This window comes from Mytilus trossulus, chromosome 9 (genome assembly GCF_036588685.1).
Source record: "Mytilus trossulus isolate FHL-02 chromosome 9, PNRI_Mtr1.1.1.hap1, whole genome shotgun sequence".
NCBI classification, from domain to species: Eukaryota; Metazoa; Mollusca; class Bivalvia; order Mytilida; family Mytilidae; genus Mytilus; species Mytilus trossulus.
Genome location: NC_086381.1, coordinates 46,768,089 through 46,785,139, shown reverse-complemented (window position 1 = coordinate 46,785,139; position 17,051 = coordinate 46,768,089). Strand labels below are relative to the sequence as shown.

Genomic DNA, 17,051 nt, shown 5'->3' with positions numbered 1-17,051 from the left:
TTTGTCCATTTAGAGGGGCATGGCTTTGAAGCATGCTGTTTTATATTGCTATTTCTATTTTTGTAGCTTCGAATTCATAGTTAAGATCACTGTTCCTGTATTGGGTATGCTAATGTGTAAATTTCATTACATTTTATTATACAGTTCCAGATTGTATTCACTTTTAAAAGAATTTATTATTGCCCTTATTGAATTAAGTTGTAGGTTTGTTTAGATTCATATTATTTGATTTGTATATGACACTTTATAATGTAATGCATTTTTGTGATATTTGTTTAGCTGTTGGATGAAAATTATTATAGTTCGTTCAATGAATATCCCGCTCTAGCTAAGAAGTTAATTTGAAGTTTAAATAGATACGGATTTTATGAGGTATCCACTGTAATTTTGTAATAAAATAATACCCAAATGCTATTGTCAATATACATTCTTCATAAACTTTACGAGGAGTGAGGCAGAATGATTCCATTGTGTCGACTAAGTGATATATCATAATAAGGTTGTTGGATGAAGTGGCGTGTCGTGACAGCATTTGGAGACGTTCCGGATTAGAAATTCTTCAAAGAAAAGATATTGTGTGTTTTATGAATGACTTTTATTTATTTTGAATTTACTGAACCATAAAATTAATTTTCGACTCTTTACATTGAATATTTCGTTTGTTTAATGTTTTCAATTTCTATGGCGACACGAACACTTTGACGTTGTGTATTCATACGCCGACATGTGTGGACGTTGTTTTTATTAGAATAGATAATATGAAAAGTTCTTTGAGCCTTATTTCTGATAGCAATTCAATTATAAGAAATGGAATTTATAAAACCATAAAATTAATTTAACATTGTGAATACACAACGTCAGAGTGGTCGTGTTGACATAAAAATTGACAACATTGAAAAAAGGAATTCTTTAAACCAACCAGAAGACAGTTAATACACCGAATTCATTAATCCTACTATAAACAAAATATCTTAGATATAGGTAGATGCGGTGTGAGTGCCAGTGAGACAACTCTCCATCCAAATAACAATTTAAAAAGTAAACCATTACAGGTTAAAAGTACGGCCTTCAACACGGAGCCTTGACTCACAACGAACAACAAGCTATAAAGGGCCCCAAAATTACTAGACTGTGTAAAACCATTCAAACGGGAAAACCAACATACTAATCTATATAAATACGAGAAACGAGAAGCACGTTAAATTACATAAACAAACGACAGCTACTGTACATCAGATTCATGACTTAGGACAGGTGCAAACATTTGCAGCGGGATTAAACGTTTTAATGGGTCCAAACCTTCTCCCTTTTTCTGAAACAATAGCATAACATCATGATCACAACATAGAAAAACACACGATAAAATAGTTCTTTTAAAGCGCCTGCTTCGTCGAGACGAAAACACAATAAGTAAAATAAAATTGAGAAAGGAAATGGTGAATATGTCAAAGCGACAACCACCCGACCTTAGAGCAAACAACAGCCGAAGGCAACCAATGGGTCTTCAATGCAGCGAGAATTCCCGCACCCGTAGGTGTCCTTCAGCTGGCCCCTAAAATATGCATAATAGTACAGTGATAATGGACGTCATACTAAACTCCGAATTATACACAAGAAACTAAAATTTAAAATCATACAAGACTAACAAAGGCCAGAGGCTCCTGACTTGGGACAGGCGCAAAATTGCGGCGGGGTTAAACATGTTTATGAGATCTCAACCCTCCCCCTATACCTCTAGCCAATGTAGAAAAGTAAAAGAATAACAATACGCACATTAAAATTCAGTTCAAGAGAAGTCCGAGTCCGATGTCAAAAGATGTAACAAAAGAAAATAAATAAAATGACAATAATACATAAATAACAACAGACTACTAGCAGTTAACTGACGTGCCAGCTGCAGACCTCAATTAAACTGATTGAAAGATTATGTCTTCATCATATGAATATTCGAATGCATTTTTGATCTTGACCCTTAAGATATGAATTTTCAGGCAACAGATATCAGTTTGTTTTTTTAAACCTGCGATCTTTTTATCTATTTTTTCAAACAAAGATGAACGTCTCAGGATTTGATACCAGTACTGTGACATTTTAAAATATATTAAATTTCTTTCCTTATCTTTTATTTTCGTATTTAGTTCATGTATACTGTTTTTGTTGCTGTTTTGAACCAAACACATGAGGTATATAGAATAATGAATTGAATTGATAATTTTTCAAACTGGTTATCTTTCAATTCACGTCTAACGTATCACAATTTTCACAACTTTAACGTGTTTGAATATATGTATAACATCTAAAAGTTAATTCCCGAATGTCTACGTTGAGAAATTCGCCATAAGATTAGAGATAGGTTTTGTAAATTGCAGTTCAGAAAAACTGAAAAACACTTTTTTTGAAGTCCAAACAATAGAAGTCAAGAATTGTATAATTATGTAAAATGAAGTGGTCAAACAAAACGTTGCGCTATATGAACTTTATTTTTAATGAGTTTCTCGTTTCCCATCATCTTATTTTGTTCATTTGAACACCGGATTTGATTACCTAAACATGCAAATTTATTCAATCGGTTCAACAAGAAGTGTTTTAAATGTACATACAAATAAACTCAACATAAACGCCATTTTTTTGAAGACACGTTTCGTCTACAAAAGACTCATCAGTGACGCTCAAATCCAAAAGAGTTTAGAAAAAAAAAAAAAAAAAAAAATCAAATAAAGTACGAAGTTAAAGAGCATTCAGGACAAAAATTATTAAAACGTTTGCCCAATACATCTATGGTAATCTAGTCCTGAGGTAGAAAAACTTTAGTAATTTAGTTACAACTGAAGACAAAGATGTTTTGCATTTTGAGTTTTTGAACTGACTTGGGTGAATGTTAAGATTCCATATACTTATGTAGTAAACATTATACTATCAGTATACAATTGCAGTGGTATATTCCCATACAGGTTTGATTCTCGCTTATGATTATTGCTTTTTGGTTAATTTGGAGAGGAATCGAAAATATACGCGTCCGGGTATTATTTCCGTCATCGGACAGACTTTGAGTCACAGACAAACCACGGTGTATGACTTTCAACTTCGTACTTTACTCGACCTTTTATTTTTTTTATTCGAGCGTTACTGATGGGTCTTTTGTATACAAAACGCGCGGGTGGAGTTAATATAAAATATCAATCCTGTTATATATGATCAGTTTATTTTAAATGACACAGAATACAATGTTTAGGATACCTGATCTACGAACGGGCATCAAAAATCCGATTTCTCAGGAACCCGGGAACTAGTATATAATCATGTTTCTTTTATGATTCTTGCAACCCAAAAATTTCACAAAGCCTACGTCGTTAAATTAGAATATCATCCAAGCGTATGCAAGAAATTAATTTAAAAAAAAATATATACCCAGGCCATGAAAGAAATGAAAAAAATAGATAAAATGCATGAACTATTTTGATGCAGTATATTGTAAAAGTTGTGTGTACGATACCAGAGGAACAGTCAAGCTCATATAACGAAAATAAACTGACAACACTATGGCTAAAAAAGACACAAAATAAAAAAAAATAAAGGCGTAGCAACACAAAACCAAACAAAAACTAGGGGTGATCTCAGGTGCTTCAACAGGGTAAGCAGATCCTGCTCCACATGTAGCAACCGTTGTGTTGCTTATATTATTACAAACCCAGTAAATAGTCTGTTTTCGTAGGTCACATTTGTGGTGAAAAGGGAAGTGGACTGTAGTTATATCATCTGTGAAACGGTTATTCCATAACGGTCGAATAACTCGTAAAGTTTCCCACTGAAATTTCATGACGCTATTTCAGTAAAATATATCGTGGTTGTGCCTAATTCAAATAGTGACGTCTTCAGTTTGTAGAAGTTGTGGTTTATTGAGTATTTTATTATCATGACTCTATTCAAATGGCGTATTAAGTACCCATGTTTGAATTAATTCGCTTTCTTAAAATGTAACACGAAGTTTAGACAGACGACGTGTCTTGATCTCCGTAAGATATGACAGTTTTTTTCGGGTTTGTTTTTGTGTTTGTTTGTTACTATAAGTAGATTCATCATAGATACCAGGATTACAATTTTGTATTTGCGCCAGACGCGCGTTTTGTTCGTTTTTTAAATGTTTTGTTATTTGATTTTGCCATTTGATTATGGAATTTCCGATTAGAGTTTCAGTATTTTGTGATTTCAGTTTTTGTCTACATAAATACTCATCAGTGATGTTTGCGTCCAAATTATATTTAAAAGCCCGTAAAAAGAATTTAAAGAGCATTGAGGATAAAAAAAATTACTAAAAGTTTGGCCATTTAGATCAATTGCACAAACACATTTGACTTATCATCTAGATTGTTGGTTGCCACTATGGAACTTTTTTAGATGGCTCTATATCCAAAAATGTTTGTAAGCATCGTCACTAGGAATTTGCAACGTATCGTGACTTTGCCATTACATGATTATTAAAACCAATACAATATTCAAAAGTGTTTAAAATCCTGTGTATAGTTTAAGACTGTAACTATAAAGAGATCATTTACACCAATACATCGCACGTAGCCTTTGGACTGTTGGTTGCCATTATGGAACTTTTTAGATGGCTCTAGCATATATGCAACAGATTGTATTTTTACATGTCTTTAGCCTATAACTTTAAGTGGCCACTCGATTTTGGCGGCCATGTTGATTTTTTTGTATATCCAGCATTGTTTATAAGCATTAAAAATTGTATACTTTTACCATATAATTTAGTGATAAATTGTGACAATATATTGGACTTAGTCGCTGAACTTATTGTTGAAAGTAATAATAAGGATACTATTAATTTCTATCTTATCTTTCATATGTGTTCCTTCCTGTATAAATTCAGATGCTTATAAATGAAGAATCAAGTTGGCAAGAAGAAGAACTCAAGTGGTCTGAATGGGAATGTCAAATGTTTGTTGTAATTGAACTCATCATAGATATCAGGATTGATTTTTTATATTTACGCCAGACGCGATTTAGTAAACAAAAGACTCATCAGTCACGCTAGACTAAACAAACAGTTGAAAAGACCAAGTAAAGTATGATGTTTAAGAGAATTTAGGAAAAACACTGCCTAAAAATTTTGACAAAGATAACCTAATGTGTGTTAAAAAACCGTCCTCCAAATGTAACAAATATGTTGTCAATCAAGATATCAAGCATGTTGATAAAATCAGTTTCAGACATTTTACTTGTTAGAAAGAAAGCGATTTTTTACGAAGTAGGATTTATCCCCTCCCCCTCTTTCAGACAAGATACTTGTATCATCGTTGGACGTTTGTTCTTATGTTTTCCTTAGTTTTCCCAATGAAGTACCAACTCTTTTAATTGCCGTTTCGTTTGGAATTTGAAATTCCTGTGAAAAGCGTAGAAAAGTAGATATTATCATATTATTACAAATTAAAAGGAAATAGTATAGATTGTGTTGCTTCTAAACGATTTTTTTTAGTATCCCCATCTGATTTAAGTCAGCTCTTAAAAACGTTGAAATAACTTTGATGACGTGCTTTGATTGCTGATAAATAAGGTAATGTACCGCGTTTCGAAAGTCATAAATCGATCGAGAGAAAACAAATGCGGATTACAAACTAAACAAATCAACCTTAAGAGGAATACAACGAAACAACAAAAACACTGAGGTGCAACAACAACAAAAAAACGACAATGAGACACAAACAGAAATAAACTATAAGATAACAACTGTCATTACCTGATTTTGGTACAGGAAATTTATATAATTGATGTTAGTAATTTAGAAAGAGGTTTCGAGAGTTCTTTGGAGACACAGAAATATACCGTTGTTGGTAAAGACATTTAAGTAGTTTATGTATTCAAAACAGTTGTGCATGGGCGATTCAAATATCCGTGTGTGCTTGCAGTTCAAAAGAAACACAGTGCAATGATTATCAAGGATTTCTTCTTTAGTAAGTGTCATGGGGGTATATTTGAGTTTCAAAGTGAGTTGTCAATACAGTCGTGTACCTAATGCATTTATCAATGTAATGTGAGTTACACTTAAAAAGATATTGTTTGTGGCTTTATCTGATCATGCGGGTTCCACAACATATTCGTCATGAAAGAGGGACTCATGTAGCATGGGTGTTGATAGACCAAATAAGTTTCTTAATCATATTTTGTGTCAACGATACCACCTAAATCCATTCGGAACGAGTATCAACGTCTTCGTTCTCGCTTTAACGCATTGCCTGGTATACTCCTGGACTGCAGTGTTTCCAATTGATAGTTTGAGGCTCACGATATTTCGCGTTATTGGATAACGTATTTCGCAGACCAGTGTTATTGACCAGTAATTACCTGTATCGCCGGATTTTATATGAGTGGTAAACCAGCAGAGACATAATATGTCTGTTTGTCCAGACTGTGTACTGGTTAACTAAATTATACTTCTACTCATTTACGTTCATTTGATTTCCGCATCTTGTAAGTGTTCTACTCCTACTTTATCAGTGCATCTAATACCTCCCTTACCACTTTAAAAGAACTGTTTATCAACTTTTGTAATACAGTTTACGGAAATGAGAGTATTAATTATATTTTGAGTGGTTTAAGTATTGTATTTATATTGTGTCATATACCAGATTTATTCGTTCAGTGTCCTAAAATGTTAACATTTGTTTTGCCGTTTCTATAGGTATTTTTTAGTAAGTCTTTCTTCGTTTGAATAATAAACTACCGTTTATGGTTCGGCCGAAGGTTCGAGCCTGTGTCTAGCAGCATTTCTCCCAATTAAACCTTGCTCAATCCAATGTGCTCCTCTGAATGGTCATAACGAGATAGTCCGTCCCAACAGCGTCCCAAACCTATCGAATGGGGACCGAAAAGGGTCAGACAGTGACAAGATTCAATAGTTTGGTATGATCAGGAACTGTTGACATGCAATCATTTCATCGTTGGGAGAACCGCATTCTAATTGTGTTGTCTGCATTCAGTCGTAATGTGTCTTGTTATAATAGTCAGGACTCTTACATTGATAACACTGCCGAATTTCGCACTGGTAACGGGACTGTATCGGAACAACAATTCGCATTCGACAAGATCTAGTTGCAATTAGGACTCAATCGGTCAAAATACAGCAATGACAATATACTCTAGTTCGTCCATGTCCATTTCACAAGACACCGTTCCGAAAATATAAAACACGATTTTAATCCGATAGGGAAGGGCCTGTTATAACAAAGTCACGTCTGCTATCCGACTTGACACAATCAGTTTTTTTTCTAGAAGTTTATGGACGCTCCTAATTATCAGGGTGCTTAGCCGACCAATCCGGACGATTCCGGATCCGTAGCAATATGTTAGGATCATATACGATTGCGTTCAGACAATGCTTATATATTCCATAGCTCTGTCTGGGATTAATAATTGGCGCTGTGTGAACGTCACATTTAAAAAAGAGAGGTGTTTTCGAGTGAACTAATTTAGATTGAAGATATTTTTTTATGAGAGACTATTTTGTTTAAAAATTTTTATTGGAAAGATTGTAGTTTGCTTTCTATAGTACTTTTAAAGGCCAGTGAATAAAAAAAAATCATCACAAAATTCTGTACTACAAATTTCTTGCACCTTTCCATGAAATCAGTGATGCATTTTCCTGATTCATAAAATTGTATAAACATTTATAGCAAATATTTTACTGATAGGCATTTGTTTTATTCTAACGCTCAAAAAGGAATCCCGATTAGTTACTTTTAGGTGACATTTGATGCTCTAATAACTCATCTTTCTTTTCAAGTTGTATAGCAAGTTAGATGGATAGAATGTAAACAAAAGAAACCTTCCGGTTATACTTTTGGTTATATTACATTGGTTGCGATATATTACACTGATTTCACAGTGATAGTTCAAATGTGAAATAAACCTGGTTATTTCACATTATGACGTCAAACAACAAAAAGCGTTGTCAAGACGTTGTCGATTACGTCAGATCAAAACAAATTGTGAAACGTAGCAAATATGTAGTCTCTTTCATTTTCTCCTTTAATTTCATAAACACTAACGCTCGCCAAATAATTGTAATAAAAAATAACTAATTATATAATCAAAGAAATCAAATATTGAAAACTATTTAACTCGACATCGAACAACACTGTTATTTACCCATATGAAGTTGTTTTCTTTCAGAACCATAGGTCACCCTTTTTCAGAATCTACCCGGACGATACTATGTTTCAATGAGAAATGCTCCAAGGCATAACATAACGACCTGTGTAAGGTCATAATTTTCCTTAATAAAAATGCAATCTATAATTTAATTCAAAGTCATATGCGTCTGATAGATTTTTGTTACCGATTCGGGAATTTATTTTTTAAAGTTCAATCAATGATAGGTGTAAAAATAGGTGTAAAAATAAATCCTCATTGCTCGCATTTTTGAAGTTTTGTTAATTTATTACTACAATACAGAGCCATAATCATATATGTAAGATGAATTATAATGTAGACTTTCATTCAATTGAGCCAGATTTAACATATTCATGTGTAAGATTTTCAACATCTTATTGAGTCACACATAATAGTTTGATTAATTGTTGGTTGCTTAACGTCCAGTGGCAAATATTTCATGCTTGCTCAGGACATAACACACTGAATAGGAAATAATACTGTGACCTACATGTATGAAATATTTGTAACTATGTCAGTTCTTAACATTTTTAAATTTATGTTTACATTTTACTCTATCAAATGATCCAACTAGTTAAAGTATAACATTCACGTAATTCACAAAAGGGGCGGATGTGGAGAGTATTTAATTATATCCTGATTATCTGTTAAAAAATGTATTGATTTTCAAAAGACAATTCTTCTGAATATTTCGTTCGATTAATTTAAATTGCCGAGAAAATAACCACTTTTCCATGGTAGAAATGACATTAAGAATAGAAACAAACAAAGCTTCCTCCACCCTTTGCAATAAACTAAGCTGGTATAATAAATTACTTACAATGTGTCTTGTATTAGTCATACATCATTATCGGATGCAAGCCTTCCTTTATGTGTATTTTTCTTAATGCTGTTACAGTAACATTTATTTTATTGTGTATGGATAACAATTTCAAAGGTGAATATCTAAATTAATCAGTTAGTTTTGTTTCAAATTGTAAATGAGCTGTATAGCATTTTAAAACCTGAACGCATTAGAAAGGAATATCACTTTTTGGTGTGGTCGGTAAATATGATGCTAAATTTTGCAAACCTTTATAAAAAATAACAATTTTAGACGGTATATTAGTCAGAATAATGCATATTTTAAGGTCGTAGAACACACCTTGGGATGCTCTACGAAACAAAAAAACCTTAAACTATCCATTATGTCTATATCTTAATTAACATATGCCTTTGTAAATTACGAGAGTTAATTCAAAATATTTCACAACCACTCTTCGGCAAAAAATTATTTGTTACGTATTTTACATTATCAGTCCAATAACTCGATCAGTTAAAACGTCTATACAAATTTGTGGAGAAGCTGGTAAGTTGAGATCATACCCCCGATCAAACAGTTCCTAATTGAAATAATTTTCTAATTTTTCTTCATATATATAGGATAAAAAAATGAATAGCGCAATCAAGGTGAATACAAAGTGATCATTGGATGGACGGACTAATTGACATAACGACTGTTCATTTAGTAAAAAAATCTGTATAGTTATGTGAATTATGAACATAGGTTTTGTTCTCAGTATATCAGTTACTACATTTTATCAAAATTATCATCAGGTTTACACTTGTTTCGATTTCCTGATTGTTTGTCGACTTATATTTTAAGAACAATGCTTATCCCTGTGTAGTAATTATTTGTGCAAATTTCTCATGTTGTAAAAGTATATAAAATGCCTTTAACATGTTTAAAGTGCAAAGTTCATTGAACAATTGTATATTCTTCTTTGAATATGAAGATAAGACATGGCGACAACTCAACCGAAAGTTTATAAGTATCAGACTTTCGTATCTTTAATTCGAGGTAAGTACTGCATCATTGTATAATATTATATAACTATTTTGTGCATTTCCCCTTTGATCTTTGTGTGATAATTATTTGTAACATGGTACTCGTTTGAAATGGAAAATTATCGCGAGAAACTTAGGAGACGTGTGGCGTTGTTAATGAAATTGACATGACATTTACAACTTCGTCATTTGTAAAATAGCGATAAACAGATTAGAATTATTCACCTCAACTCGATTGCTTTTCTCACTTTCGGCGTCCCGGCTCTATCAAACAATTCCATCTCGTTGAGTGTATATAGTTATCAGAGGTACGAGTATTATAATTAAATTTAGATGATCAACGATAATCTATCAATCCAGGATAGTTCAATCTCATAATGTCAATAACATTGAGCACAATGAACGAAACCCAAAATCATATCGGAAGTAAATCAAGTTTGATTTTACTCAGAAACAAAGAAATTGCTAATATCATTCAAACTTTTTCCCTACAACAACATGAGCAGTAGATGACTATGCTGAGCATTTGTTGTTAAAAAAGAAATAGCTGTTTCACGTTTATCATTATTTCAATGTGTTGTTATCAGGGTTGTATGCCAGCTGTGAGCTAATAGCATGACTATATTTCCATTGATAACCGCAAGATATTTTTTTGTTTCATTTCAGATACAAACATTGAGTAATGTGCAAGACTGAAAAATGTAAACATAATTTATAAAGATTGATATACAAGCTGGAGTAAAATATTATTTTAAGACCAGGACGTTGAATAAGGTAACATATATTTAATCTTAGATTTTATGCTTGAAGCATACTACAATAAAATAAAACACATACACATGTATATCATTTAGCAACTAAGACCATTGTTAGACATGCATAAGTCCTAATACAATTTCGTGAAACTCGCCCTTGGATTTTATCAAGGGGAGGGGTAACTATGATATACATGGTAGAGGGTCCATGGGTGAAAATAATGCAGAGTATGTGTATAATTAATTAATATGAAATGATACGCTCATCACGCCCTCACCTGGTACACACTTCTTAAGTTACCTTCCTCTTATCCTTTTGCAACACTGGAAATCAACCAATATTTCTGACTGCGTAGGTGTTGGAAAGTCATGATGAGTGTGATCATTTAAAAAAAACGGTGTCTGTAATAGTATGTATTGCAGGAAGACAGAAATTACTTTTTTTTGCTCACCTGGCCCAATGGGCTAAGTGAGCTTTTCTCATCCCTTGGCGTCCGTCGTCCGTCTTCGTTAACTTTTACAAAAATCTTTTCCTCTGAAACTACTGCGCCAAATTTAACTAAACTCGGCCACAATCATCATTGGAGTATCTTGTTTGAAAAATTTTCCGGTGACCAGGCCAACCAACCAAGATGGCCGCCATGGCTAAAAATAAAACATAGGGGTAAAGTGTGGCTTTTTGCCTATTAATCTGGAAACCAAAGCATTTAGAGCAAATCTGACAGGTAATGAAATTGTTTATCAAGTAAAGGTATATCTGCTCTGAAATTTTCAGATGAATCGGATAACCGGTTATTGGGTTGCAGCCCCCCCCCCCCCCCCCCCCCCCTTGGTTATTTAAAAGCAACTATGCAGTTTTTAGTTATTATCTTGAATACTATTATAGATACAGATAAACTGTAGACAGTAATAATGTTCAGCAAAGTAAGATCTACAAATAAGTCAAATGACCGAAATGGTCAGTTGACCCATTAAGGAGAATTTGCCTTTTTTAATAACTATTAACAATGTCTGATAATTTTTTTATTGTTCTTTTTAAAAAATCTTCTTCTCTGAAACTATTGAACCAAATTAAAAAAACCTGGCCATAATGATCATCTGGGTATCTTGTTTAAAAAAAGGTGTGTGGTGACCCAGCCAACCAACCAAGATGGCCGTCATGGCTTAAATTATAAAGTGAAGGTAAGTGGTAAATTTCTGCCTTTAACTCTAAAACCAAAGAATTCAGAGCAAATCTGTCAGGAATTAAATTGTTTATGAAGTCAATATCTACCTGCCCTGAAATTTTCAGATGAAATGGACAACCTGTTGTTGGGTTGCTGCCTCCTATTGGTAATTTTTTAAAAATCTTTTGCCACTTTTGGTTATTATCTTGAATATTAATATAGATAGAGATAAACTGTAAACAGAAATAATGTTCAACAAAGTAAATATCAAAATGATCAGTTGATCCCTTAAGGATTTAAAATAAAAATCATTCATTTGGTAAATTTTTGTATATTTTTACAAAATAACTTCCTCTGTTACAAATGGGCACAGTTCATTATAGATAGAGATAATGTTAAGTAGCAAGAACGTTCAGTTAAGTAAGAACTTTAAACAAATCACCTTCACCAAAACACAATTTTGTCATAAATTCATCTGTGTCCTTTGTTTAAAATGCACTTCGACCGAAATGAGCGAGAAATGCTCTTAAGAGCCTCTAGTTTAATATCTGATGTTTAAAATGGTGCCATCAGCATAATATGATTACCCCATCTTTTTTCATAAGATAATCTGTTGAGTTAAGCTTTAAACAATGTTATCAATCAATTTTATGATTGATAAAAAAATGATTGGACAGTCATGCCTTTTCCCATCAAAATGTGTAATGAAGTATATGCGGTTTTTTTCTCCAGAAATATGGCAAGTAAATTTCCTGTTTGCGGTATCTGCGATTCCAAAAATATTTCTGTACCATCTACTACATGGTGTACTGATTGTAAAGAAGGGCTCTGTGGAGAATGTAAGGTTAATCATTTACTAAACAAAGCATCGAGAAGTCATGGCATTTTACATAAATTACCTGTAAGTGTCCTTCAAATTGAAGAATCCTGCAAATTACATGGTGAATATAATCAAGCCTACTGTCACGAACACGAATGTTCTTGTTGTATAAAATGTATCTTAGAGGAACATAAAAACTGCAAAAATGTCACAAATATACACGATAATAATGAGCTTTCAAATGTAAATATCTCTCACCAAATTGACGATTTTGTGGACATTGTAAAGCAAAATATAATTAATACGGAGGAAATCGATGTACAGACCAGACATGTTTATACGGCCTTAATTCAACAGGAGAAAAAAGAGGCAAATTATGATGAACTCGGTACAATTGTTGCACAGACAAGCTCAGACTGTATGTCTTTAATGAAAGAGAAGATTCAAGTTGCTCAATCCTCGACACTTGGTAAAAACGATGAACAGATTACACAAGCGTATACGTCTTTAATACCACGGGAGAATAAAGAGGCTCAGTACTCGAAACTTGGTGGTAACGATGAGCAGATTACACAAGCTTATACGTCTTTAATACCACGGGAGAATAAAGAGGCTCAGTACTCGAAACTTGGTGGTAACGATGAACAGATTACACAAGCTTATACGTCTTTAATACCACGGGAGAATAAAGAGGCTCAGTACTCGAAACTTGGTGGTAACGATGAGCAGATTACACAAGCTTATACGTCTTTAATACCACGGGAAAATAAAGAGGCTCAGTACTCGACACTTGGTAAAAACGATAAACAGATTACACAAGCTTATACGTCTTTAATACCACGGGAGAATAAAGAGGCTCAGTACTCGAAACTTGGTGGAAACGATGAGCAGATTACACAAGCTTATACATCTTTAATACCACGGGAGAATAAAGAGGCTCAGTACTCGAAACTTGGTGGTAACGATGAGCAGATTACACAAGCTTATACGTCTTTAATACCACAGGAGAATAAAGAGGCTCAGTACTCGAAACTTGGTGGAAACGATGAGCAGATTACACTAGTTTATACGTCTTTAATACCACAGGAGAATAATGTAGAAGCATATACAGAACTTAGTGAAAGTGTTGAAAAGACCAGTCCGGTTGTTTTATCTTCAATGGGACAGAATCATAAAGTAGAAGCAACTACGGAACTTGGTGAAATTGGTGAACTGAACAGTGCAGTTTATACGTCATCAATGGAACAGGAGAATAGAGATGAAACTTATACGGAACTTTGTGAACTTGTTGAACTAAACAGTCCAGACTATACATCATCAATGAAACAGGAGAATAGAGAAGAAACATATACGGAGCTTGGTGAAATTGGTGAACTGACCAGCCCTGTTTATATGTCATCAATGGAACTTGAGAATATAGATGAAACTTATACGGAACTTGGTGAAATTGTTGAACAGACTGATCCAGGTAACATGTCTGTTATAAAAATAAATAAGAACAGTCTAATGTTTCCACATGCAAACATGCAGAGGAACATTCATATGATACCAGACTGACCACAGAGCATGACGCAATGTTACCTGTTAACGTTCTAAATTTGAAAAGGATGTTTTAGTATAAGAATATTTGTTTGGTATAAGTAAATTATTTCGATCATCGATTGCTTCAACAATTTTTTGTAAAACACGTAAATAAATAGATGAAAAGAAGTGAGGTGGGAAAATCAAAACGAAAACAAAGTTAACAATATCATAGCCAAACATAAAGACAATACACAGTGAACATAAAACAACATCCTTCCATATAGTTTTCGTATCTTAATCAAACACCCTTATTAGCACGATTTATGTGCATACAAATAAAAATCTTTTATGTATATATCAATACATTAACTAAACAGTATAAATGTTTAAACCCAATTCAATGATTTGATTAAAGAAATATGACCATTCCTTGATCTTCTTTAGACTGACGTTATGACAAAACGGTGGAAAAAGGAGCGTTCATCTAGTTGTGCGGGGTGTGCAAATTTGCAGCCACTTCGGAAGGAATAAAGACGTTCGATACAATGCCTCTTTAACTTCGAGGTCTTTGCACGTTAAAGAAACGTTTCTAAAAAAATTTTGAAGGGTCCATTGACAGGCAGAATTTCTATCCGAATCCAAGAGTTCACATATTCCGCTCTTCTCGCTCATCGTCCAACTCAATTTCTTCCTTACAACCCTTCCTATTGTATTCAATATTAATTTGTTCTCCTACTGAACAATGAAGAAATATTTCCCACTATATAGAAGCTACGCTAATCACACAAGCAGTTAACCAATCGTTGTTACAAAACCCTGCACAAACTCATTTTTTAGATGAAATACATAATTTTGATTCCGGATCTATATTTTTCTGTCCAGATGTCATTCCGTTGACCAACATGCATGTATAATTAAACATGTTATTGCGTTATTTTTAGCAATTTAGGTCCATTGGTCTGGTTTTAACATAGCATTAATGTATATTAGGTAAAATACGTTATTTTAATTTCTGCAATTCACTAAAACATAGAAAATGGTCACAAAAAATAGAAGGGTTTGTGTATGTTAATATTTCAAAACAAACTTGCATAACCAACTAAATTTCTAGACCGTTTATTTTTCGCAAATAGAAAAATCTTTTATTTGATAGATGCTTGCAAAACAATCATTTGAATAAAAGAGGCAGAGATGCAAATATCATGCCGTTTGAATTTCATCATGGTCACACTATGTTTCATATTAAAAAAAATCCTAATTTTATTCGTAGCCAATTAATGTCAAGTTAGTTCGTTACATGCAGAGTTGAACAAGTACTTTTTACTATCAGAATTTGTTTCGTCTTTCATTTCAGGTCTTTGTTTCATTGTCATGGCTAAACCAGGGAAGGCTGCGTGGAAATTTGGATTAACTAGTGATTACCGACTGTATGTTAAACCTGAAGGCTTCACATTAGAAGACATAAAGAAAAAGACATTAAAATGTCATTGGCCATATGATATCGTGCAACAATATGGAAAGTCAAAAGAAGGGCGAGAATTTGTAGTCACTGTTGGTAGAAGACATATTCTAGGTCCGGGTAATGTCACATTTCTATGTGATTCAAGAGATAATTTAGAAAGACTTTTTCGTTTAGTACCCATCTTTATAAAACGTATACAGTCAGCAGGCAAACCTTGATACTAGAGGATTTTGACTTTAAAGTATTAAATAAGTATTAATACAAACTAAAACCAATAAAGACATTATATAAGTTTAGAAGAAGACACGACAATCTGTTTTATTATAAAGCCAAAACACAATGACTTTGATGCCGATAAAGCTGATACCATAAGTGTTGTTATATAACTAAATACCGAGTAACCATATACTTCACAAACATTTGAAGAAGATAATTCTTAGATTACACGATATTCAAAAACTTGCGACTGCCACAATAATTTTGATACAAGTTAACGTTGTTTAAGGAAAATATTACTTGTTAATGTACTTGGTCAATGAACTTCTCATCCTTTCCTCAAAACGTTAATCAGAGGGTACCAAAAACGTTTGAATGAATATTCAATGTCAGAAATAATGCTGTATGTTCTTGGGTTAAATATTCTATATTCGGTATTTATATATTCTTTTATCTACTTTTGCAATTTCCCCTTCATTTGTCTTTGTACCTTCATGTCGATTTTGGTCGTAGAAATGTTTTTATGACTCGGTATTTACAGATCCAGCTTTCAAATATTGAACTTGTTCATGGTGTAGGTATATTTAAAGGGATAATAGGACGCATGCTTTTTGCTTAAATGTTATTTCCAGTATTTTGTACTCTTATATATCTTGTTTGATTCAGTTTGCTTCATCCGAAAATTGTATAATATGTTTTTATACCTTATACTTTATATACTGTACTAGATTATCTTTATTTTAAGTACAATGTTGTTTTTGTCTTTGTTTAACTATATCATTGTATGTCTGTTTGAATGAATTAATTTATATATATGTATGATCTTTTTTATTGTTTGTTTAAATTATTTATTTTGATTGGTTCACGTTTTGTCATGTTGATGCCTTCATAGCTACATGTAGTTTTACAGCATTCGTTGTTCTTATAATAATTATTGCTTAAGGCCGTATTTTGAAATACTGCTGCTTAACTCTACGTCATTTTTGATTTTCAGATAATTGTCGCAATGCCAATTTAATCGCATCTCCTTGTTTCAAATAAACAAAAGTAATATGTGTCCTGTTACTTCTCATTTCTAGTTATCATTACATTGTAATTTT

At 33.0% G+C, this 17,051-nt stretch overlaps 1 protein-coding gene across 1 annotated transcript; it reads left to right on the top strand.

The window, feature by feature from the left end:
• Positions 1-12,665: 12,665 nt before the first annotated feature.
• LOC134684679 (uncharacterized) lies at positions 12,666-16,666 on the top strand. The gene is made up of 2 exons (XM_063543982.1): positions 12,666-14,217; positions 15,628-16,666. Exons 1-2 carry the CDS (start codon positions 12,666-12,668, stop codon positions 15,951-15,953), a joined length of 1,878 nt encoding a protein of 625 aa, XP_063400052.1. The 3' UTR covers positions 15,954-16,666.
• Positions 16,667-17,051: the final 385 nt, after the last annotated feature.